Genomic DNA, 25,794 nt, shown 5'->3' on the forward strand with positions numbered 1-25,794 from the left:
GGGAAGTGCTAACCCATGACTGACATGTTCCAGAAAGCTAAGTGAAACCCCTCCTGTCAGTATTTGTGTTGTAAAGGATAAAGATTTTTAAAGGATACTACTTGGGGTGCCTGGGTGGCTCAGTCATTAAGCATCTGCCTTCGGCTCAGGTCATGATTCCAGCGTCCTGGGATTGAGCCCCACAATAGGCTCCCTGCTCCAAGGGAAGCCCACTTCTCCCTCTCCCGCTTCCCCTGCTTGTATTCTCTCTCTCACTGTCTCTCTCTGTCAAATAAATAAATAAAATAAAAAATAAAGGATAGTACTTTAAAACCTCCAGAGTGTGTGTGTGTGTGTGTGTGTGTGTGTGTGTGTGTGTGTGTTGGGGAGTCTGGCTATCTCCCCATCCTTTAGGCCCCAGCTCATCCTGTCTGGACAGTCTCTTGCTTCCTGGGTACTGCTGGGGGCTGGCGGGTTCCCCACACTGAGGCCAGGCCTGCGCCTCATCAGGAGATGAGGATGGAAATCAAGCCTCAGCCAAGATGGAGCTCACACCTGACCTCTCTGCCAACCCCACCACAGCCTGAGAGCGTGAGGGAACCCTTGCGAATTTTCTTCTCATTTCAAGTGGTTTTTGAGCAAGCAGATCAGTCTGGAAGGCAAGCAATTGGCAGCGTAGTGGAACGGAAAAAAAATGCAGTGAGAAAGACTCTTCTGAGGGTGCTATCTGTTTTCTTGACAGATAATTTAAACACCTTGGCTAGATTATTTCAGAACCAAAGGAAATGCTTCGGCTTCCATTAACCCCTGGCAAGGGGCTCGCTCCTGGGAGGCTTCCGCACAATTCCTGGTGAGGAGTGTTTGCCAGCTTCGGAGGGAGGTGGCTCTCTGTGACTGTGGCGGGGCTGTGTGGGATGGGCCAGCCTCCACCTGGGGCCTCACCCCTTTCTCACTGCCTCAGCTCTGGGGCTGCGTGTCCCCCGGGTGCCGTCCTGGCCCCCCGCATCTCCCCATCACCTGTGATGTGGAAAGGTCCCCGCAAGCCACTGAGAACAGGGACCACCCCCCCGCCACAGGGTATAATCGGCCTGTCCAATGTTCTGATTCTAGCTCTATTCATTCCCCACGTGCAGCAAGATAGTTAAATATGAATATTAATATGATAGTTAAATACTTCATCTTCCTTCTCTCTCGGGTCCCAGAGGCCATCTTGTCCCCGTTTTCGGACTGGTCTAGCGAGGTCACCAAATCCAAGGCAGGCTCAGGACGCTTTCACAACTGTTGTTAATTACTTGCTTTGTCAACAGAGCCTGCGGGCCCACTCTTACTCTTCATTTGCCGGCAGCCTGAAATCCTTCTGCACCCCAAATATTTAACTGTCTTGCCTGTTCTAAGCCAGATTTGAGAGGGCAAGCGTGTTGTGGTGGTGTTTGGCCACGGAGCCCGCCTCTGTCCCCAGATGGAGTGGGCCGCACGCGGGAGATGAATAGAGCTGGAACCAGAAAATTGGACAGGCCAATTATACCCAGCCAGGTCTTTTCAGAGGAGCTCTGTGATTTTGATTCAATTCCCAGAACAACAAACATGACTGTGTTTAAACACAGACTCAGAAACATATTCCACGGCCAATGTGAAAGTGCTTCTGGGCTGACCGCTACCCGGCAGGACTGGTGGGCCTCTCGGGAATGCTTTCCTCAGCTACGGATCTGATTATTGCTTCATTTCCAATGGCTCTTGCTCCTTTTTGGGGAAAACCGAGAATTCTGAGGTTCCATGGTCTTGTCTGTCTTCCAGAGACACAGTGGTCTCTCTTATTGTTTGCAGCTTTCTCCCCTCCTGCCTTCTGAGAGATCTTTAAAGTTTTTGTTCTTAGCACTGACTCAAGCTTTTTGGGGTCTCGTTTTTGCAATCCCTTGTTATCTTTAAGGGGTGTGCTGTGAAATCCAGCATCCACACGAAACTGCATGAAAACACAGTATATTTCAAACAACTATACTCAAGTAAACACCTGTGAACTGGTGAAGAAATTAAGTATTACTGAATCTGAGAAGCCCCTCTAAGTCCTCCCTGTCTTCCAGAGGAAGCCATTAGGAAGGAACCTTGTATTGGGGTGCCTGTGTGGCTCAGTCATTAAGTATCTGCCTTCTGCTCAGGTCATGATCCTGGGGTCCTGGGATTGAGCCCTGCATGAGGCTCCCTGCTCAGCAGGAAGCCTAGTTCTCCCTCTCCCACTCCCCCCTGCTTGTGTTCCCTCTCTTGTCTCTGTCAAAAAAAAAGGGGGGGGGGGAAAATTTCCAACATCTCGAAAAAAGCTGTTTTAAAAAAAAAAAAAAAAGAATCTTGTGTTAAGCAATCCCTTGTTTTTCTATTAAACAACAACAAAACAAAAAATGAAAAACCACATATGTGTGCCTTTCTAAATAAAATAGTATTTACTATTACTTGTTTCTGAACATCATATTCTTGGATCACTGTGTATTCTTTGGTGACTTTTTTCCTTTTGCTTATTGTGTTTCTAATTCATCCTTTGATGAGTTTAGCTGCTGTTCCTTTTTCACTGCTATATATTATTCCATAGCCATGATTTATCTATCCACTGCACCGTGAAAGGCCATTTGGGCTGTCTGCAGTTTTTTGCTGTAACAAAATATACTGCTACATGCACTCTTGGTCATGTCTCCTGGGGATCACTGTGAGAGTGTCTCTAGGTCATACAACCAGGAGTTGGAGGTGACATGGAACATCGTGCATAGGAGATGATATGCAAAAGGTACCAGGTACAGTGTGGAAATGAACCAGCCGGGACTCCTACCAAAAGGGCCACTCTGATTTAGTTTGTAGACAAGGGAGCATCAGGAACTGGCCCATGACTGTGACACGACCCTCAAGTTGATGCAGGTTGGAAGAGCCAGCAAAGTTCAAGGGTCAAGGGGACAACTAGGTGCTGGGACCCAAAGCCAGGTTCGGAGATGCAGATGGTTATTAGAAAGCGGTCAGGGCCAGGCTGGGCTTCAGTTCTGGGTGCATCAGCGTGGTCTGGGATGTAATGACCTACAAAGTCATAACAAGAAGAAGCAGGGCAGGAATCCAGGAGTCCCCTGGGGGGCAGAGGGGATGACTACTTTGGCAATGAAGGGGAGAGAGGCCGAGGACCACCTCTATTCATCCATCCTGTCTCCCTCCAGCCCTGGAGCTGTCCTGGAATAGGAGGGCTGAGGGCCTATTCTTGAGAGCAGTGGTCACTGGTCTGGTAGAAAATCAGGAGCAGGAAGCTGGTCTAGTTGTAAGAGCCTGTGAGACGGCCAGATTCAAATCCTAGCTCTTTGTGTCCTTCCTGTGTCACCTTGGACTTGTCACTTGAGGTCCCAGAGCTTCCATTTGGCTGGAAAGTGGGGATACAGACCCCCATGCCTGGCCCAGAGGAGGATCCCAACAAAGGCCAATTCTTTTCTGCTTTGTTTTTTGACAGAGGGATTTTCTGGCACTGTGGCAGGTCATGTGACTTGAGTTATTTCATTAGAAGAGGGAATGGATGTGTTTTTCCAGGGCTGGGCACCACCTAGGAGCTTAATACTTCCTGAAGGATGGAGTCACACTCTACTCCCTAGTCTCCATCTGCAAGACAGCTGGCTGGGGGAGGGGCACAATCGTGCCAGCCAATGTCATTTGGCATCTGAAAAACGGGCAGGAAAATCTGATGATCCAAATTTTTATTCAAATTAATGCAGGAAAACAATGAAATTATATTCTTTCTCCCTAGCTTTTCGCCCACCTCCCAGGGACACATACAAGATGACATCATAGCAAAGAAAACCAGGTCATAGAGGTCTAATAACAGGGGCACGTGGGCAGAGCTGGGTTGTGGTGTCATGATACCCACATACCCACAGGGACAGTGAAGCTGGACTGTACCACGTTATGCTATATATGAGGTTGGTCACACAGATCACAAAGTTCCCAAGCCCACAGACCACTGAGCACCATGCGGTGGCTGAATAAGTGGGGGGCGCCCACGGTGTGACAGAGCCAAGCGTTAGGAGCTGTGGGCCACGCTCCTGGTAAGGCTTCATAGCCGGCCATGTCAACCCGTCTCCCTACTCCCTATGGTCAAAGCCCCCCCACCCACCTCCCGTCAAGCCCCCTTCCTCCCCACCCCCCCCGAGTGGAACTCAGGACCTTGAATTCAGAAGGGGGGTTATCTCACCAGCTCCATGCTGCTCTGTGAACACGTCAGCACAGCGTGTCCCCATCCTGGAGAGTTCCTCCCCCAGAGCCCCTGGCCTCCCTGCTATACCTTCTTTAGGTCTTTGCTCACATCTTACCTTCTCAAAGGGGTCCACCCTGGTCGGTCTCCACCTCTTCCCCCTTTATACATTTTTATTTTTTTAATATTTTATTTAGTTATTTATTTGAGAGAGACCGAGCCAGAAAGCACAAGCAGGGGGAGCAGCAGAGGGAAAAGCAGACTCCCCGCTGAGCAGGGAGCCCAATGTAGGGCTTAATCCCAGAGTCCTGAGATCATGATCTGAGTTGAAGGCAGATGCTTAACCAACGGAGCCACCCAGGTGCCCCCTCCCCCTTTTTTAAAACTGTGGTTAAAATATATATTATATAAATCTTACCATTCTGCCCATTTTTAGCTACACAGTCCAGGGCCATTAAGTACACTCACGTGACTGCGTTACTACCAATCCTGTTCGTCTCCAGACCTTTATCATTTTCATCTGAAACTCTGGCCCATGAAAGAGTACTTCCTCCTTCCCCCAACCCCCAGCCCCTGGCAACCACAATTCCACCTTTTATGAGTGTGACTACCCTAGGGAGCCCACATACATGGGGTCCTACAATATTGTGTAGGACTTTATGTGTCTCGCTTATTTCCCTTAGCATAATGTCCTCCAGGTTCTTCCATGTTGTAGCGTGTGTCAGAATTCCATTCCTTTTTAAGACCGGGTACTATAAGCAATAATCAATACACACAATATTTTGTCCATCCATTCATCAAGAGCTGACACCTGGGCTGTTTTCACCTGCAGGCTGATGTGAATAATGTGGCAATGAACATTAGTGCACGATGTCTGTTGGAATCCCTGCTTTCGGTTCTTTAGGGGATACGCCCAGAAGGAGAACTGGTAGATCACTAATCTGCTGAGGTGCCGCTTGTCCACAAAAGCTCAGTGTTCCACATTCCCCCCAGCAGTGTGCGAGGGGCCAATCTCTCCACATCCTCACCAACACGTACTATTTTCTGTTTGTTTTTTTTTTGTTTGTTTTTTTTAGGATTTTATGTATTCATTTGACAGAGTGAGAGAAGGCACAAGCAAGGAGAGAAGCAGCAGAGGGAGAGGGAGAAGCAGGCTCCCCGCTGAACAAGGAGCCTGATTTGGGGCTCGATCCCAGGGCCCCGGGATCATGACCTGAGATGAAGGCAGACGCTTAACCAACTGAGCCACCCAGGCGCCCCAATTTCTTGCTTTTTCAATATCAGCTGTCCTAATTAGGTGGTGACGCCCTCCCCATCCTGCACCCACCACTCCTGATCCTTGTCTCTCTGTTCCTTTTTTTTTCCCCATTCAGAATCTGACAGCCTATATAATTGCTTATCGATTAGTTCAGTTACATTCATTGTCTGTTCCCTCTCTTCTCTCCCAGCCCCTGCTAGGATGTAAACTCAAGGTACAGGTATTTGGCTGTTTTGTTCACTGCTATTTTCCAAGGGCCTAAAATAGTACCTGGCACATAGTGAGTCCTCCATGATGAGTGAACGGATGAATGAACGAACAAAAGAACAGAAAGTTGAGTTGTTAGAAGCTCTGGAGGCAGACACTCCTGCTCTAACTCCTGGTCCCATCAATTACCACCTGGTGTCTTTGGGCAAGTGACCTCCTTTCTCTAAGCCTCAGTTCCAGCATCTTTACCACAAGGACAATAATGAGTACCTCACCGGGCTCCTGAGAGGCTGAAGCTAGATATTCACTGTCTGGACCACAGTGGGAGCCCAGTTAATGTCCATACTCAGTGCTGGACTGGATTCCTCTGGTGTGCACCGGCAGGACAATGGGGCCAGTGGCCAGGAGCACAGTAGTGAGAAAGTCCTCTCTGCAGTGCACAGACACAGGTGCAGGTAGGCACCTCAAATAAGGGGCGGGGAAGAGGGCGGGAGATGACTCTGCCCTTCCCCCACAGGAGGAAGGCGGGGCTAGTTGACCCCAGGATCCTACTTCTGCCACTTCCATGTGTGTGGGAGGCCAGGAGCCTGCACCGACGGTCTGCCTGGCACAGCCACGGAGTGTGGGAGGTGACCAACACACCGAGGAAGTATGACCATCCGGGTCCCCCTGGGACGCCGTGACAGCAGCCCAGAGCCAGACACAGATGGTGGGGCCCTCAAGCAGCCACCCGCCTGCCTCCTCGAGTGCCAGCCACCCACTCCTGAGCACACCCATGGGCCTCTGGAGGGGGCCCTCTGGCAAAGCTGTTTGCAGCAAAAATCCAAACTGCAAGTAACAGCAGGACCGGGAGAGAAGCAGCGTGGGGAAGCAGATGGCAGTTTTGCAGGGAGCGCAGGCTGCCGGCCTGGGAGGCAGGTGCCATGGGGGTGCTGGGCTTGGCAGGCGCGGCTGCCTCCCACTGGCACTGGCTGGCAGTGAGGGGAGCCCCTGCTTCTCCTGTCCTCCCACAGGCCTGTGCCAAGGTGGACCCTCTCCCAGGTGCTTATCTGGGCTATACTGGTCAGGCTAGGCCATTTAGAGATGATTTTTTTAAAAGATTTTATTTATTTATTAGAGAGAGACATAGAGATAGCACAAGCAGGGGAGAGGGAGACGCAGACTCCCCACTGAGCTAGGAGCCCAATGCGGGGCTCTATAAGGGGCTCGATCCCAGGACCCTGGGATCCTGATATGGGCCGAAGGCAGATGCTTAACCATCTGAGCCACCCAGGCACCCCAATTTAGAGATGATTTAAAGAGCACCATGGGAAGCCACTTTCCTACTTCAAAAACACCTTTTCAGTCAATCAACAAACAGGAGAGAGGGGCCAGGAGGTGAGAATACAGACTCAGTGCCAATGGGCATCCATGTGGGACCCCAGCCAAGGCTGGCTGTGACTAGACTCTGGGAAATCAAAAGCACCCTGCTGGGAAAAGGTTCTGAAGTGATCTGAACAGGGAACCCGCATTTTTGCAAACGTCTCTTTCAATTGGGAAACATTTCCTGAGCCCCTTTTATATGCAGAGCGCTGTAGGAAGCGGAGTAAGTGTTGGTGTGGCCCGGACTCCACTGAGTTATAATCAGGATGCAGAGTGAAACTGCGAAGGCAAAGCAAACGCTCTAATTGTATTAATCAGCTTTCAATTGCTTACAAATTGGTCTTCTCCCCTTCCTAGCTCAGCCCTCTTGCAGACCGCCTGCATTCTCAAAGACTTACTCCAAAGCTATAGCCTCTGAAAAGAGGCTAGAGGAATGGTTTCTAGAATCCTGGGGAATTTAGAGTCTAATTAACTTTTCCATGGATTACAGTAGAACTCTGAGTGAGTCACTCTTTTTTTTTTTTTTTTTTAAATGAATTGGGATTAAAGGCTAAACAAGAAATGAAATGATTTCCGCCTTGCAACGTCATGTGCTTAGAAGCCCACTAACACATTCAGGAAAGCATGTGAAGAAAGGGCAGAAGGACACCAGCCAAGGAGGAATCTGACGGTCAACCTACATACAGCTGGTCCCCCAGCAGACGACAGAGTGGGCCAGATGGGAAGCACATCACTGGTCCACCTAGCGGGGATGGTGGGGGGCAAGGGTCCAAAGCCCCCTGGGCAGCCTTCCCGGCATGTCTGTGGGTTTCTGGTGCCATGGAGGAGCTGCCTCCCTCCCCCAACCCTGTCTTCATTGATGGGAGAGAGACTCCCAGAAAAGAACCAGGTGTGGGAAGGAACAGGCATAGTGAGCTGCATCTGGGAAGGTGTGCTTTTTTAAGGCTCAACAGTGGGAGAGCAGGGACAGGCAGGAAGGACAAACTAGGCCTGCAGATTTCTCCATCCCCTCTAAACCCAATGGCCAGAAGGCCGGGTCACAGGAGAGCCACGGCGCGTCTTCAGGGGAGTGAAATCCCCGGCAAAGGAAAGGGTTTGCTAGCTGTGCATGTGCTGTCACAGGTAAACCCTGAGTCTGCAGCCCTCACAGCGTCTGAAGGTGGACGGGTGCGTGTGCACCAAGACAAACACAGACCTCCAAAGTCAGGACGGGGGAGTTGAAAATGATCTGGCAGACGACCGTGGATACAGAAGACAGAGAATGGAAATGCGCCCTTCAAATTAAAAGTGCCCCCAAGAAGAAACAAGAATGGGTGAGAACGAAGCAACAAGCCAAACATAGTTGAAACACTTTCCGGAGTCGAAGATCCAAGTATGTCTGTTCTAGACCAAAATCAATGAAAATGACCCAGGCATATCCAGACAAAAATTTTCATTTCCCAATATATACATATACGTAACACCTCCAGGTTATTTAGGGAGGAATAAAAGCAAAGTCTGGCTTCAGACTTCTCCCCCGTGTCTGTGCTTGCCGTGAAAACTACTTTCTGTTGTGCACTGGATCCTGTCATCCCGCCTTCTCTTTTTCTCAGTTTTGCCTTCACGGGCTTCATCTACTTGGAGGCTCAGCTGCACGCTCGAAACGATCCTCTTGGTTCCCAAGGTCCTCTTTGGGGTTCTACAGCCGTGCCTGAAGTGCCATTTAACCAGTCTACTAAGGGCCCCTTTACGTCCCCTTCGGGTCCATCCGTCCGTCCTTCCTTCCCTCCTTCCCTCCCTCCGTCCCTCCCTTCCTTGCCTCCCTCCTTCCCTTCCATTTATTTATTTATTTATTTTAGAGAAAGAGAAGAGTGGAGGGAAGAGACAGAGAGAAAGAGAGAGAACCGAGCCAATTTGGTGCTGAGCCTGACGCGGGATTTGACCTCAAGACCCTGAGATCATGACCTGAGATGAGACCAAGAATCAACTGCAACCCCCAGGCACCAGCCGTGCCCCCTCTTTCTGCTTCTTTAAATCTCGAACACATGTCCAAGTTTATTAATTTGCCAACAAGGAAATCCGAAAAGTGACTACAGATTGTGCCTGTTCAAGGAGGGAATGGAGATGGGAGTGGGGGAGGGGAGTGGGGAGATCCAATGCTTATGTAGCAGCAAGTTGAAAAAAGGCTAATTGGGTAAAGACTGTATTATTGTGTGGTCACAAAAACATAAAGACATCATATTCATGACAGTTGGTAGAGCAGAAATAGGGCCTTGGGACTCCAGGCTGTTGGGAGTGACAACCAGGGATCAAAAATAAAAAACAACTGATAAGAAGCAAATGATATGGGGCTGCCTGGATGGCTCAGTGGGTTAAGCCTCTGCCTTTGGCTCAGGTCATGATCTCAGGGTCCTGGGATCGAGCCCCACATTGGGCTCTCTGCTCGGTGAGCAGCCTGCTTCCCTCTCTCTGCCTGCCTGCCTCTCTGCCTACTTGTGATCTCTGTCAAATAAATAAAGAAATAAAAAAAAAGCAAATGATAAGGAAGCCTATGTGGCTGTTAATAGGAATGACATTAGTTAAATTATTGCTCTAGAAAACTACCAAATTAAGTTCAATTGAGTTTTTAAATTTATTAATAAAATTTTTCATTTTTATTTATTTTTTAAAGATTTTATTTATTTGAGAGAGAGAGAGAAAATGAGAGAGAGAGAGCATAAGAAGGGAAGGAGAAACAGACTCCCTACTGAGCAGGGAGCCTGATGCGGAACTGGATTCTGGGACTCCAGGACCAGGACCTGAGCTGAAAGCAGTTGCTTAACCAACTGAGCCACCCAAGCACCCCACATTTTTCATTTTTTAGAAATGAAAATGGTTCATTTTTTTCAAATGAACCATTTGAAATTATTGGAAGGGAATTTCACTTGGTTCATTTTTCAAATTTGGTGATTCCTTTCTCAAAGGTCCTGTTTGTTCGATGTGGTTTCTCTTCCTTCTCTTATCTCTTTTACTTCACTAATTTAAAAAATGTATTTATATCTCTAGTTTCTCTATTTTCTCCCGTTCTCTGGAAACCAGTCCTACTTGTTGCATTTGCTGACTCTCCCTCATGGTGATTCTTTTCACATGTGGTTGGCGGACAACAGGGACAAAATCCACAGAATTCAGAGTGAGAAAGAGTATCAATTCTACCATCAGTCAAGTGTCTTTTTTGTATAAAGACAAGAGCTATTGAGGCACCTGCATGGCTTAGCCAGTTAAGCAACCTACTGTTGATTTGGCTCAGGTCATGATCTCAGGGTTGTGAGATGGAGCCCCACGTTGGGCTCTGTGCTCAGTGGTGAGTCTGCTTGGAATTCTCTGTCTCCCTCTCCCTCCACCCCATCCCTACTCTCCATCTCTCAAATAAATAAATAAATAAATCCTTTCAAAAAATTAAGAAATAAAAGCAAGGGTTATTACTAGATAGAAAAAGACATACCATGCATGTGCCCTTATTTATGATTACACAAAATTATATGCCAGCTAATTATGGAATAAATCAAAAGTAGTAACTTAAAGGTCTATAAGAAAAGAGGGAATATAAATGCTGCTATTTATTTTTCTCTTCCAAGAATCCATTCTGAGGATATAATTTTAAATGCAGGCAAGAAGTTATGTACAGATATATACCGTGGTTGTTAATAAGGGAAAAAAAGGAAATAACTTAGATATCCTAAATAAGCAAACATAGCCACATGCAGAATGTTTTCAAAGAGTTAATGACTGTGCTGAAAACTACTTACAATACAATGTTAATTTTAAAACATAGGTTCAACAATATAAAGAAATAAGGTAGAAAAAAGACCGGAAGTAAACATGCCAAGATGTTGGTTAGCAGTGATTGTCTCTGGATCCTAAGATTTTCCATTCTGGGGGAGGGGGAGTGTATTTCTTTATGCTTTTTGATACACTGTAAATGTCAATAATCCACAATAACTTCATAATCAGAAAAGAGTAAAGTATGTAATGTTAAAAAAAATGAAAACTTCAGGGCGCCTGGCTGTTTCAGTTGGTGGAGCATGTGACTCTTGATCTTGAGGTTGTGGGTTCAAGCCCCATGTTGGGCATACAGATTACTTAAAAATAAAAACAACAGGGGCGCTTGGGTGGCTTAGTGGTTGAGCCTCTGCCTTCGGCTCAGGTCATGATCTCGGTGTCCTGGGATCGAGCCCTGCATCAGGCTCTCTCTGCTCGGCGGGAAGCCTGCTTCCTCCTCTCTCTCTCTCTGCCTACCTGTGATTTCTGTCTGTCAAATAAATAAATAAAAACAACAGGGGCACCTGGGTGGCTCCGTCAGTTAAGCGTCTGCCTTCTGCTCAGGTCATGATCTCAGGGTCCTGGGATTGAGCCCCCCATCGGGCTTCCTGCTCAGTGGGGAGCCTGCTTCTCCCTCTCCTTCTGCCCCTCCCCATTGCTTGTGCTCTTGCTCACACACTCTCTTTCAAATGAATAAATTTTTAAAAATCTAAAAAAAAATTAAATAAATAAATGAAAACTTCAAGGAGTAACAACAGCTAAAAACTTAAATATCTAGGATAATATTAACTAAGAGAGCTGAAATACCATCATACTGACTTTGACATTATAATACACCATTTATTCTCAAAACAATAGCCAGATTATCCTTTAAAAAGAGGTAGGGGAGGGGCACCTGGGTGGCTCAGTGGGTTAAGCCTCTGCCTTCCGCTCCGGTCATGATCTCGGGGTCCTGGGATTGAGTCCCACATCGGGCTCTCTGCTCTGTGGTGAGCCTGCTTCCTCCTCTCTCTCTCTCTGCTTGCCTCTCTGCCCACTTGTGATCTCTGTCAAATAAATAAAATCTTAAAAAAAAAAAAAAAAAAAAAAGAGGTAGGGGAGGGGCGCCTGGGTGGCTCAGTGTGTTAAAGCCTCTGCCTTCAGCTCAGGTCATGATCTCAGGGTCCTGGGATCAAGTCCCGCATCGGGCTCTCTGCTCGACGGGGAGCCTGCTTCCTCCTCTCTCTCTGCCTGCCTCTCTGCCTACTTGTGATCTCTGTGTGTGAAATAAATTTTAAAATCTTAAAAAAAAAAAAAAAAAGTAGGGGAGGGGCGCCTGGGTGGCTCAGTGGGTTAAAGCCTCTGCCTTCGGCTTGGGTCATGATCTCAGGGTCCTAGGATCAAGCCCTGCATCGGGCTCTCTGCTCGACGGGGAGCCTGCTTCCTCTCCCTCTGCCTGCCTCTCTGCCTACTTGTGATCTCTGTCAAATAAATAAATAAAATCTAAAAAAAAAAAAAAAAGAGGTAGGGAATTCAGGTCATGTCTCTACTCTGTTAAAGACCCTCCAAGTGCTCCCCCTTCCACTCCGAGCAAAAGCCAAAGTCTTTACACCGGTCTACAAGGACCAACATGCTCTGACTCCCTGCCACATCTCTGACCACATCTTCCAGTCACGCTGGCTTCCTTGCTGTTCCTCAAGCCTACCAAGGACTGCCTGCCTCAGGGCCTTTGCACTCACTATACCCTCCACTTGGAATACTTTCCAATCACAGAACAACATAGTGTGCTCAAATGCCATCTCATCCATGAGCCCTTCCCTGACCGCCACATAAAACACAGCAGCTACCTGCCACATTCCCAGCACCCTCCCCCCTTTACCCTGAGCACCTTGTCACCATCTGTGACATGGCAGGATTTATGATGTTGGTGGTCTCCCTCTCCCACGAGAGGAGCTACTTTGCCTAGCACATAGAAGATGCTTGGTAAATACATGTTGGATGCTCAAATGGATAAACGCATTAAACTGGGGCTGAAGTTCACATTGGTGGGGCTGAAGTACACAGAGCAGGCAGCAACACCAACCTGAAAGCACCCGGGACCTTTAACCAGCACCCAGGAAAAAAATCTGGACAATTACAGCCAGAGAGGACAAGGAGGGACATGTCAAAAGGAGAGGCAGATCTGAGCATCTGGACACAAAAATATGAGTCTCTACCAGAAAATTCAGGTTCTCCCATCAGGATGTAGCTTCTGCCGCAGGACAGAACGCCACGTTTTTATCACAGGCTCAGAACCAGCTCTAAGTGGCACTTAAAATGACATTTTAAATGCTTTCTATTTAACTATCTCTTTGTTGTGATTAGATAATTTTTTCTAAGACAAAAAGGCATGAGGAAACCAATTACTCTGTCACTCTCCCACCCCCAAAGCAGCCCCTAGATACAGCCTCCACGGGCACGCAGCCTTCAAGACCTGCGTACCGTCTGTTGCGGCCCAGCCACACCCCCTAACTGGCTGCGGTATGCCAGGTGCCACAGAGAGGGAACGGAGGAGCACTCCTGATCTTGCTAAGTTGTATCGGCCTCTAGAAGTTCAAGGACAAACTGATAGCACACTGCACAGCCTCATATTCTTTGCCTTAGAAGAGATAAGAAAATTCATCCTAAGCTATTTTGGACTTTTCTGGGCTCTGGAGATTAGGAGGGGCCGGTGGTGGGCCCTGCACGAGGCAGCTCAGGACAGTTGGGGGGGTGGTAGCGTAAGGGTGACCTGAGGGGGTGCTGGCCAGGGGCAGCTGCCTCCGGACTGCTCCACTAAATCATTACATTTGCTGAGTTCATCCTCCACCTCCTTTTCCCTGGCAGCTCCTTCCTCTCTGTCCTCCCACAGCTTGGGGGTGACTGTCATTTCATCCTGCTAAGTGTCTGCCACAAGATACTCTTTGAAGGAATTTCCTCTCTTGTGGCAGTGGATATCCCTGCCTCTTAAAAGGGAACCCTGAAGCCCAGAAAGACCTCAGGTTCAAAGTGGGGATTTCTGCCTGGGTGAGAGGGAGGCCTCTGATATTATGAAGTTCCTGTTCAAGACAGACATTTATGTGCCTTTTGTACACTTTAATGACCTTGTTCGATTCCCACAGCACCTCTGGTGCTTTCACCCTGCAATGGATGAGAAATCAGGGAACTCCAGGCAAGACAGAATGATAGTTCATACTCTGAGGACCTTCCTTGTTCCAAAAACACAGCAGGGACTGATAAGAATATTCTAAAAACAACAAGAAAAGTTATCTGTGTTTAAAAATAAGATATATTCTCTATATCTATCTCAATGGATTAGAGACTCCAAACAGTTACTATTTTGAGGGGCTGAAGGCACAGCCTACTGAGCTCTGAGTCCAGAAGCAGGTGGAGGGAGGCAGCTGGGAGCTTAGCCTTCCAGGCCATAGGGACTAAAAGTGCCACCTGGGAGGTGGAGCACCAGAACCAGAGCCACTGAAAATGGGAGCTGGTGAAGGGATTTCCCACCGGGGGAAGGAGGCTGAAAAGAGCACAGACGTCCGCCCTGCCCAAGTCAGTGATGATCAACTCTGGGCATAATCCCCATTGTCACTGTGGACAATCACTAACCCAAGACACATGGCTTTGCACTTGGGGGTGGGGGGGCGAGGGGGGACCCAGGCCCTGGGTGGAGGAAACGCAAGACCCCTCGGCAGGAGATCTGGCTGGAGGTGGTGGGGCAGGGAGACAGACTGACTCCCACTCAAGCTGAGCATACAGACCCAAATTCCAAGACACCTGAGGAAAGCTGACGCTAAGAAAGACAAAGGACAAAACCAACAGTTGGGAGACGGTCCCAAGCTTTAATGAACTAAAGACTACCCAGTACTAACGACTCTCCCCAGAAAGTATCCAGAAAGACAAAGGAAGAAACAAGAAAGAGCAGTTCGGAGCCCCTGGAGGATGGATTGAGGTTTGGCAATGGATCCAAGGGGATTTCCAGGAGAGGAGACATGCGTTAGCAGGAGGGCAATATTCAAGGACAGCACAGCTGAAAATTTCCCACAACTGAAGACCTTTTATGGATCCTCCGATTAAAAGCCCGTATCAGTTGCCAAGCAAGGTAAGTAAAAAAATAAACCCACACCTGGAAAACCAGGGGTATGCTGCATTGTGCCCAGCTCATTCTGTTAGCAGATCCCTGCCCCGTGACCCTCCACGGAGAGAAGCTTCGTGCTGACATCCTCTGTTTCAGCCCCGACCCTGGTACAGTGGAGGGAGCCCTGGGTTTGGGGTTAGGAGACACAGTTCGAGCCCCCCATCTGTGATTGCCTCAGAGAACTCACTGAGCCTTGATTTCTTCTCCTTAAATGGGGTCAGAACTAGAAATATGGAAGCTTCGTGCCAGAAGGGACTCTGGGGTGGTATCATCACGGCAGACCACGGCTGTGTTGGGTTTCCAGTTCTCCCACCAGCTAGTGTGCCTGTAAGTTACTTGTGTCTCCATTGCTCCACCAGTAAAAGGGGATAATCATAGCAACCGCCCGTGGGGTGGTGTCAGAATGGAAAGAATCTATCTATATAAAGAACTTGATGCAGTGCCGGGTGCATAGTTAACAGCCTAGGATAGCCATTGCTGTTACTGTAATAAGAGCCTCGCCCAAAATGCTATACGCACCTGTGCTCAGTGTGAGGGACTTCCCACCGAAACCACGGGGCCCAGGCACAGCAGAACCAGGGCCCCCTGCCCCCTCTGCACGCGGAACAGGCAAGCAGACTAACCCTCCCCACCCTTCTTCCTGGCCATCCTCAGTGGTCCCACCTGGCCTCTAGAGAAGGCCCTCCCAGAGACCAACCATGGATTTCCCCAACTGCAAGTGTGCTTGGACCCACCCCAGCCCACCCCCACCTGTTGCGCTGGGCATCCTACCTCTCTCTGCTCGCTGCAGATCTTACACAGCCAAAGAGGCCGCTTCTGGCCAGGGGAGGCCTCGATCCCACATTTGGTGCAGACTTTCTACAAGAGAGAGGACACAGGAATGTAAGCACTTCAGCTACTTCCTCCTTGGTTGAGGGGCTGAGAAACTGACCAAGGAACCCATTGGCATCTTCCAAGGGGATGGTGTGAGACTCAGACCAGCAGGGTACATAACTCAAAGGGCACAGATCACCTAAAACCCATAGCCGGCTTTAGCGCACGACAGGGGTACCCATCCGTGGATCGCCACGACGTAAATTCCCCACCACGCCCCCACTGCATTCTGTTAGGGTCCCATAAAAAAGGAAGTTGGCTGATATTCATGGCTTATCATTTTCCACAGTAAAGAGCTGGAAGCAACCCAAACCCCTGATACCAGGGGAAGATCCAGGCCAGCAGAACGGAATACGATGTGGCCTTGACTTAGCAGATTATGTCGCTACCTGGTAACAAGAGCAGCAAATGATACTGTTCAACAACGAACACACACATTTGTATACAACTGCACAAAGACCTCACATGCGTGCCTGACGAGGTGAGAGAATGATCTGGGGAGAAACACCGGTGGCAGGTTTATGCCACACTGCCCACGGGATGATTCCAGGAGCCCTGCTATGTAAGTAGGAGGCCCGTTTCACAGGCAAGCAACCCGGGGGTCAGAGTACTTGGAAAATTTGCCCAAGTTCACGCAGCAGGTGAGTGATAGCCTCAGGTCCGACTCTAGAGCCTTATATAATTTTCTCCAGACGCCTAAGTAGCCCGAACCTAGCTTCCTTAGTGTTTTTCCTTTTACAGTGTTGCTGAAGTTCATGACTTGTGCATCCACGTCTCGCTTCTCTGAAACACACAGCAGCAAGCAGCAAGCGGGGTTGGGCAAGGCCAGATGAAATTCACAGGGAGGGAGGGGGGACTTTGTGGGGCTGGGCCCTGTTTCCAGCTAACCCAGGCACAGTATGACTCAGCGGCCACGTGTCCTCCTCAGAGAGCTGCCCCACCTGCTAATCCATCTTCCTACCCCCATGGAAGCCACCCTGTCCCTGCCAGGCTGGGGGCTCTCTCCTGCCTCCCGCCACCCAGGGAAGGTGAGATCTGTAGCTTGGCCTTTTCTGCAGGCTGCCAACTGAGGAAGGAACACACTCTCCTCAGAGAGGGAAATGTCACCGACTTGGCTTCCCAGAGCATGTCGTCACCGCCTGATCAGGTGGATGAGCCCAGCACCGCGGGAGGTGGGAGCCAGCTCTCGGCAGAAGGAAAGCTTGGATACATGGGGGGGGTGGGGGGGGGGGGGGTGGTAAGACATTTGCTACCATTCAACACTCAGGTATGAGAAGTGCCACATCCATTTCTCCAAATAAAATGCAACCTGCTTCAAGCTTTCGTCTGTCTGGGCCGGAAGAAAGTCCATCCCAGTCACAGCTGGGGCCCCTGGGCAGCTCCTGTGAAGGCCCTGAGCTGGGGGTCTCTGGAGGTGCAGTCCATCTGGGAAGGGGTCAGTGAGTGCTGTCTGGGGTGCCCACTACTCTGCTGTTTTCCCTCTGAGCAACTGTGGTCCCTCGGAGGGGGATGGAGGCCCGGCCACTTTCATACCAGGCCTGGGTTTGGGCTGTGTGACAGGCTGGGGCTGAGCATCACTGGGGGCCAGTGGCCTGTCTCCCAGAAGGCCCGAGCTGCCTCTCCTGACCTGGTCTGGGGACTCCCCCTACCCTTCCCAGCAACCGTTCTACCCCAAGGACAGGGGCCCCCATAAGCCCACAAGATCGGCCTCGGAAAAGCACAACACGGGCCTTTCCTGTTGGGGGTAAAGAGAGAAGAAGGAAACCCTGAAGCCAGTTGGCTGTTTCTTTTTTTCTTTTTAATATTTTTATTTATTTATTTGACAGACAGAGATCACAAGTAGGCAGAGAGGCAGGCAGAGAGAGAGAGGAGGAAGCAGGCTCCCTGCTTGAGCAGAGAGTCCAATGCGGGGCTCAATCCCAGGACCCTGAGATCATGACCTGAGCCGAAGGCAGAGGCTTTAACCCACTGAGCCACCTAGGCGCCCCGAGTTGGCTGTTTTCCTTGCTGTTTCCCACCATCCCAAATGAATGGCACATGTGTGAGAGTAAGTGAGGCCCTCCCAGCGTGGCGCGATTTTCCTACTGCTTAGCAGGTAGGATGACAGCTCGCCCTCTAAGCTCACCCTGCCCCTCCCAGTGAGATGAACATGTGAGGAATAACGAGAGGAGAGAGGGCCAGTTACTACCATTTACTGACAATGGCAGGCGCCACGCACTAGGGCCCTGGTGACAAAGTATGAACAAGGGGAGTGTCATGCTCTCCATTATGAGGATGAGAAAACAGGTTCAGAAGTGTTTACGACTGCCCAAGGCCCCCCAGCAAATGGGGGACAGTCAGGATTTAGGAGGCTTCCTTCTTCCACACCCCAGGAAAGCTGGATAACTCCCTCCCCAGCTCAGGTGCCCAGCAGGTGCCCATGGCTCTCCAGGGAGCTGATTCATGTCCCCAGGAGTGTGGCTGATGCCTCTTGACTAGGCAGAGAAGGCAACGCAGGATGACCCTGGGTCAAGGCTCTGCTGGGGATGGGGGAGCAGCCACACTGCTCCCCAGCTGCAGGACACGGGTTCCAGGAGCGAACACTTGGAAGTGAGGCTGGGAGGGTGGGCACACACATTCCCTCAATAAATATCTGGTGGAATGAACATCTGCGCTGCTGGGGTCACTGCAAGAAACCGGGAGAGTGCAGAACGGCCGTGTTGTCTTCTCCCCAGAGACCGTGGGACGCAGACCGCCCAGCCTGGGGACAGGAGTGGTGTGGACCAGCCGCCCTCCAAAAGCTGCATCAAAGGCTGTTAGTTAATTCCCAGGAAGAGGGATGGGTTGCATGTCCCCAGTGTGCCCTCTGCCTCCTGTCCTGTGGGGTGCTGTGGGGGATTGGGGTAGCACAACAGGACACACCCGCCCCAGCCCACGCACAAGCCTGCTTTCAAGTAACAGCCATCACTGGCGGAGAACCCCAGTTCTCGCCACCTCTGCCATCTTCATGGGTCTGCAGCATCCCTGGCTGGGGAATTTGGGCCAGCAAAAAGATAACATGCTTCTGTTCAAATAATACACAATGGCTGCTCTATTAAATCTTGGATCAATAAGAGAATAATGAGCCTTTTCTCCTTATCGGTTTGGTCTTTGCTCCAAGGTTCCAATAAAGAAAATTAGGCAGGTGGCATTTTAAAAAGCCCAGGACAGAGAGGACAAGGCAGCCATGATATCGACTCGGTGCAAAGGAAACACTGCACCATTATGTCAGGGGCAGTGTCGGGGGGAGGGGCCTGGGGTGGTCCCTTACTTCCTGCCTGAGATGGGTTTCCACAGAGTGGAACTGCCCAGGGGGAGCGAGCTCCAGCTTGCGGGCCGTGGCTCTCTGTCACTTCCTGCAGCTGCAACCATGTGGGCGTTAAACAGTACAAGTCTAGCTCCTGGGTCAGCCTCGGAGTAGAACCAACAAAGCTCCAGGCCTTCAGCCTGCACGTGCTCTCTCTTCTTTCCCTCCACGTCCCTTCTGCAAATATGTATTGCAGCTCAGAGGGGGTGGCTCATGCCGCAGGACACAGGCTTTGGGGCAGGAAAGTACAATCTGCCATATAGATGCAAACTTGGACTTGTTTCTGAGCCGCACTTCTTTGCCCGTAAAACAGTGGTAACTGGCAGACTCCCACTGTTGGAAGGATCGAGGAGATGATTCATGAAAGTGCTTAGCGTACTATGTGGTAAAGAGCAGCAACAACCACAGTTCTTCCCCGCACACCTGTCTCAGCGAAGGATGCCAGTACCCATCAGTCACACAGGCCCAAACCTAGAAATGTCCTTGGTCCTCACCCTCCCTCATTCCCACCAAATAATCCATCGCTGAGAACTCTACATCTCCCTTGGCACAGTCACTTCCCCTTCATTGTGAGCCGCCCCCCCCCCACCCCAGTCCACACTGCAGCCATCACCAGTGCCCCTGCCTATACCGTGGCCTCCCAGCACATCTCCTCACCCCCACTGTGGCCAGCCTCCAGTTGCTTCCGGCATAGCAGCAGGAGTGATCTTTTCAAGATGCAAATCTAATCATGTCATTTCTCCTGTCCCTGCCAGCTTAAAAACCTCCAGAGACTTCCTGTTGTTCTCTGGATGGAGGCCACCTGCTCTTACATGGTGTGCCATGCATGCCCGGGTTGGACCCTCCTCGTCTGCCTTAGTTCACACCCTTCTCCCCGGCTTTACCACCTTGCTCTCCACGCTCTGAGACCTAGCCATGTGGGCTTGCCTTCAGGCTCTGGTCTTCACTTGCTTCTTCCACCACAGGACCTTTGCATATGCTGCTCCCTCTGTCTGGGATATACTTGGTCATGCTCTCTCATTGTTAACCTATGCTCCTTCAGACCTCAGCAAAAAGCACCACTTCTTCAAGGAAGCCTTCCCTGACTTCGTACTTCAGTGGAGCTTCTGTAACTTTCTCTTTCCTGTTTTCCTCCACTGTCAGGTCAAGATTTTTACCCTCAGGTATGGTGACTATCATTGCCTCTACTAGGCTGTCAGAGGCCATGTCTATTTCTGTTCACTTTCCTGTTTCCGGTGACCAGCACAATGAATACTTGTGGAATGCATGAACAAATAAACAGGAGATACTTTTAGTATTATCATTGAGAAAGCAAGACATAGCCCTTCATAGAACATGCCGAACTGCTGGGGAGCCGAGAGACCCAGAGACAGGAAACAGTCTGCAGCACAGGCCCGGGTGCGCTCCCACCCACACCATGTGGTGCTCACGAGCAGGACAGCAGGAGAGCCCTGACAGGGGACTGAGTGTCTGCAGTGGCAGGATGGCTGGCTGGGTGGGCCTCTCTCTCAGGGCATGGGGCAGGAATTCAGCCAGACTGGCCCAGTCCCAGAGGAAATGACACTGAGCGTCCTTTGTAAAGGATGTGGGGGTATGGGGGAGAGGAGGGATATGTTCCCTGCCCTCCCCGTGACCGCTCCTGCATGCCCAGGGGTACATCCTGCAGGCCACCTATGTGTGCAGACTCATTCCATGGTCCCATCGGGTGCCCTCTTGGACATCATCATCATCCAGGCCACTTGGGTCACCCCTCTTCTCCTCAAACCCCCACACTGCAATCCAACACCTTCACCTTCCCACACCACGGCCAAGGAGCAGAAGTACAAAAGGTCTGGGAGGCCACTTGTTCCAGATCTCAAGCATTTTATTCCCAAGCCAGGACTTTACCTCCTCACTGTGAGCCCCCCAACCCATTTCAGGGAGAACCCACGGTCTGTGGGGCTTCCCAAGCTGCTGCTGGTTAGGAGAAGGGAGGGGGCGCAGGGCCCACAGCAGGCAGGAATGCCACCATTGGGCACGCAGACCCCAACGCCTCACAGGACCAGAGGTCGGAGAGCATTTAGCGAGCGGGACACAGCCACACGGCCCTCAACACCTCCCGAGGGCTTCACGGCACCATCAGTCGTCACTCAGAAAGCCTCATGAGTGATGCTCAGTCAAGCAGAGAGAGATGGAAATGTGCTCAAATGGTTCATGCAAGGAGGCCGGGACGTGTACGTTGGGCAGTAGACATGAATACCGAAGATGGTTCATTTGAAAATATCTGGTGCTTCAGCAAACATCTGATACCTGACGCAAGGCTCTGTTCTAGGAAGGAAGGGGATGAAGGCATGGACATGAAGGCATGGATGAAGGAAGGGACAAGGCATGACCCCTTGTCCTCAGTGACTCGGTGTCCCACCAAACGGAGGGGTTTATGAACTGGCAACACTCATCTAGAAAAGGACTTCCTGGGGAGTTCCGATCATCTGAGGGTGACTCAGGGTAATCTGTAGGTGAGACACCCTTGTGAGGACCCACGCCGCTGTGATGCTCACGGAGCAGCTGCCCCACCCCTGGGGAGTGAGGGGACACAGGGCCCCACCCGAATGTGGGCAGCACCTGCGGGAAGCAGTGGGAGGAGCAAGCATGCCCCTCCCACCACAGGATGTGCTCCCGGGGCCAGAGATCGAATCCTCCACAAGGAACCATTCGATCGCATTTCAGGGAAAGCTATGCAGCAGTAAAAATGCTGACGACGGAAACCAAAAAAAGTGGAAACAATCCCAGCAAAGCTGTATTTGTACTGAAATGGAGCAACACTCACAATAAATTAAATTTAAAGAGCACATTATAAACAGTATGCGGAATGTGATACTCTGCCATATAAATATGCATAAGTGCCTGTATCTATTTAGAAGTCGGTATATGCACAGAAAAATATATGGAAGGATAGCACCCCAAACGTAAATCCCATCGTGCTAGGTCAAAATCTATTTCCAATGGATAAACAGAATTCCTATTTAAAGGAAGCCTATGCTAAATGCTCTGGGAAATTACTTGCCCCAAGTTCATTTTTTGGCCAGATCTGGATTTTTGTGGGTCAGGATGGATTCAAGAAGCCGAAAGCACATGCACAAACAGGCAGGAGAAAGGACTTTTGGGTTGACTGTGGCTCGAATGAGATCGTCAGCCTTGTCCCTCAGCCTCTCCCAGATGATGTCACTGAGTCCCTGACCCCCAGATCAGAGGCTCAGCCCTGCTCAACCCTGCAGACATAAGCCAGGTTTGGAGGGGCTTCACCAGCCCCCGTGGGCCATGAGTGAAGGTGCTGGGGATGGACTTGTCTCCCAGTTTCTGTATCAGGAACCTAGGTCCTGCTGCCAGGTGACTTCACAAAGCTGAGATACCCATGTACATATTATAAATATTTATATAGTCCATGGAGCACTTATGCGACAGCAGGCACCAAATTAGGTGTTTTATGTAGAACCTTATCAATTTTCATAATAACTTAGGAGGTGGATATTACTGTCCCGGTTTTACACGAGGGATCTGAGGCTTGAGATTAAGGAACTTGGCCATGGAGAGCTGGGCTGGGAACCCCATGGTATTTGAGCTCCAAGCGGCTGCCCAGATACCTATCCACGCCTTCAACCATCCCCCGCACCTCCAAGTGACGGCAGAGCCAGCCCCCCTCCGGAACTGCAGACAAGGTCATACCTCAAGTGGGACAGGACACAGCCAGGCACTGCCTCCTTCCCATTCACCCGGGGCCAGTGGGGCTACGGGCATGCTGACCTCAGCCCTGATTGCCTGCAAGTACCGAGTCACTGGGGCCCAAAGACTCGCAGCCTCGAAAACGCCAGCCATCTGCTGCTCCATCTGAGACACTAGCCAGGAGGCAACCGGAGAATTTCAGAAGGAAGTCAACTCTCTCTGTGCTTCCCACCATAACGCTGGCCCAGGGACACACCAGTTCTCTCCATCCCGGGTGCAGGTGGCAGGTGCGTGACCATGCAGGGCCGAGTTCCCCCTCTTCACCCAGACTTCTGGGAGGCTGCACGGCCAGATTACAGCAGGCCCACCCCCACCAGATGAGCTGCTGACATCAGCCCATCAGCACCCCGCCGCCCGCCCAGCCCCCAGACGCCTCTCCCAATTGAAAAGGAGCACCACAGATTTCAGGACTAGCTTCCAAAACACCTCACTCCAGCCAGTGAGCACCGAGCCCCGAGTGGAGAGGGAAGTCGAAAAAAGTCTGGGTTTTTTAACATGCACAAGCAGATGATAAGAAATCGTAACTGGATGTGACTCTGGATCATCTCTGTGCTCGCGCCCCACTGTGTGCAACTGACAGGGTCATAGGCTACTTTGGGCAAGATGAAGCTGCCAGGCTGACCGGGCCGGGGAGCGGGGGCAGGTACCGCCCCCCGCCCCCACAACCCCACTAACTCTTCCTGGTCCTACTTCTCCTCAGCATCACCTCTTGGACCAGAGACTGTGTCTGGTTTTTGCCTCTTTTCCAGACAAATGGGAATCAACATGCGTAAGAACTTGCTACTCCTCTGAGAACGGTTCTATCAAATCCCTGAACACAACCCTCCTAAAATCTCCTGGGCCTGGTGTGCACCTCAGGGCTTGCTTGTCACTGAGCCAACCGGCCAAGGGAGAAGGAATATAATGGTCAATGGGTTCCACCTTCAAGCTTTCCAGAAGCTCTGAATGCAGCCTGCTGCTCCTCTGCTAGGCTCTGACAAGTCCTGGACTAGAATCCTCGAGCCTGGATTAGCTCCTTCCAGCCCAGGGGAAGAACTCCTTGCTTCTGCACCTGGCTTGCCAGCCTGGGTTCCTGGAATGGACGGCACCTGAGCAATGGCTGAGGCCATCTTGTCCCCCAGACTCCTAGCCGTAGGTCCAGTGGGCTCCACTGGAGTCCCTGGGGGACGAGGCTGGGACCAGTGGTCTCCATGGTATCCCCCACCATGTTACACAGTGGCCTGCTGCTCTCCAGCTCTACTCTGTCAGGAGGGAGGGCAGGCAAAGGCCCAGGTGGTGGAGGGAGCCAGCTTCCATCCATCTTGCTCCCTGCTGCGTGGTTACTTAGAATTACAACTCATAATAATGATAATAGCCACCATTTATTGAGCCCGGCACCATGCTCAGCGTTCAACACACATTATCATCATCATATTCAATCTCGTTTACATTCGCAACAGCCCTGCGAGGGTGGTTTTATGATCTGAATGTCATGGATGAGGGATTGGAAGCCCAGAGAAGTGGGGTGGCTTGACCAAGTTCGTGTTACAAGGAAGTGGCAGAGTCGGTGGAGGGGGACCCAGGTCCGTAATAATAAAATCAAGAGCTTATATAATGCATACCATGTGCTGGGCACAGCATGGGGGTTTCACACGGATTATTCATTTAACGATGACAGGAACGGGGCAGACAGCTTCAGTAATTTGTCTGGGGTCATACAAGGGAAGTGGAAAGCTGGACTGGGATCCCGGTCCTGATCTTGCCTCTTGCCCGTGGCCCTCTACAACCCCCCACTTGTTAAGAAGGATGCTTCTAGGGCCCAGGAAACGGACAGACAGACATTGGCTGTGCCAGGAACGTGAACACAAGGAACCGAAAGTCCCAGAGCCAGCTCTAGCCTCCCTCAGCCCAGCCAGGGCTGCAGCCATCAACCTCTGCTTTTCAGAAGCCTAGACTTCTCACGGATAATTTCTCACTGGAACAGCCACCTGCCACCTGGTAGAAATTTGGCTTGGGTTCTGTTAAAGGAACGTTGGTTCTTGGAACTACAGCTGAAGAAAAGACTGGATCTTTTTTTCTTTTTTGGTCCTCACAATCCAGCATCTTGAAAATGCCCTGCCCCTCTCAGCACCCTCTCAGCACTCAGCTCCAAGTAAGCCTGGCTCCTCAGGGGCCACCACAAAGTCACACCTTGGATGGGGGACACTCACCGTGGTCTCAGTGCTGGCCACCCAAGGAGCCCTTGGCCAGGTCTGCCCAACAGACCCTAGCGCACAAACTCTGCGGCTCCAGGGCCTGTGACCCCAAAGACACTGACCTTACAGCCCCATGTTTGGAAGACTTGAAATCTCTACAGGAAGACAAGGCAAGAGCCTCCTGTTAAGCCTCCACCATCCCTCTCCCTAGAAGTTGGTAGGCAGCAACCTTAGCTGCAGGCCAGAGCTTATGCAGGCCCAGAACATTCAGTAAACACCTCTGAAGGCCGCTAACTCCAGGTTCTGGAGCAGGCTGCAAGCCCAGCAAGGCTCCCAGGTGAGGGGCAGAGAGAGAAGAAAACATACACACACACACCTGAGGATCCTGATCCTTGGCCCCTCCCAGCCCGGCCCCCCATCCACACCCCACTGTCTGCTCCCAACACTCTAGGTACTTCCATGCTTCCAAGCTTTTTCCCAGGCTTGCTTCATGCCTAGCAAACGTCCTTCAGGCACAAAGCGAATGTCTCCTCCTCCAAGGCTCCCTCCTTGATTTACCACCCCAGCGAAGTACTAGTTACTCCCTAGTGTGCACTTCCACAATGAGTAGACATTTCTAGAGTGCTGATTGCATCATACTGAAATGGTCTCTCCTGGGACTGTGCCCCCTCTAAGGTTATGGATGACTCCTTGGAGAAAAAGGATCGTTTGCATTCAAATGCCCAACTTCAGCAGGTCCCT

General features: G+C 50.7%; 1 protein-coding gene across 1 annotated transcript in view; it reads right to left on the minus strand.

Annotated features, from left to right (window-relative positions):
- Positions 1 to 25,794, minus strand: part of LOC111151511 (rabphilin 3A like (without C2 domains)) — an 87,559-nt gene that overhangs the window by 40,159 nt on the left and 21,606 nt on the right. Inside the window, exon 4 of the mRNA XM_022509542.1 lies at positions 15,694 to 15,780. Within this exon, the coding sequence (XP_022365250.1) occupies positions 15,694 to 15,780 (87 nt within the window). The remainder of the gene's footprint in view (positions 1 to 15,693; positions 15,781 to 25,794) is intronic.

The sequence above is a fragment of the Enhydra lutris genome, unplaced genomic scaffold (genome assembly GCF_002288905.1).
Source record: "Enhydra lutris kenyoni isolate GAN:26980312 unplaced genomic scaffold, ASM228890v2 scaffoldscaffold26, whole genome shotgun sequence".
Classification (NCBI taxonomy): Eukaryota; Metazoa; Chordata; class Mammalia; order Carnivora; family Mustelidae; genus Enhydra; species Enhydra lutris.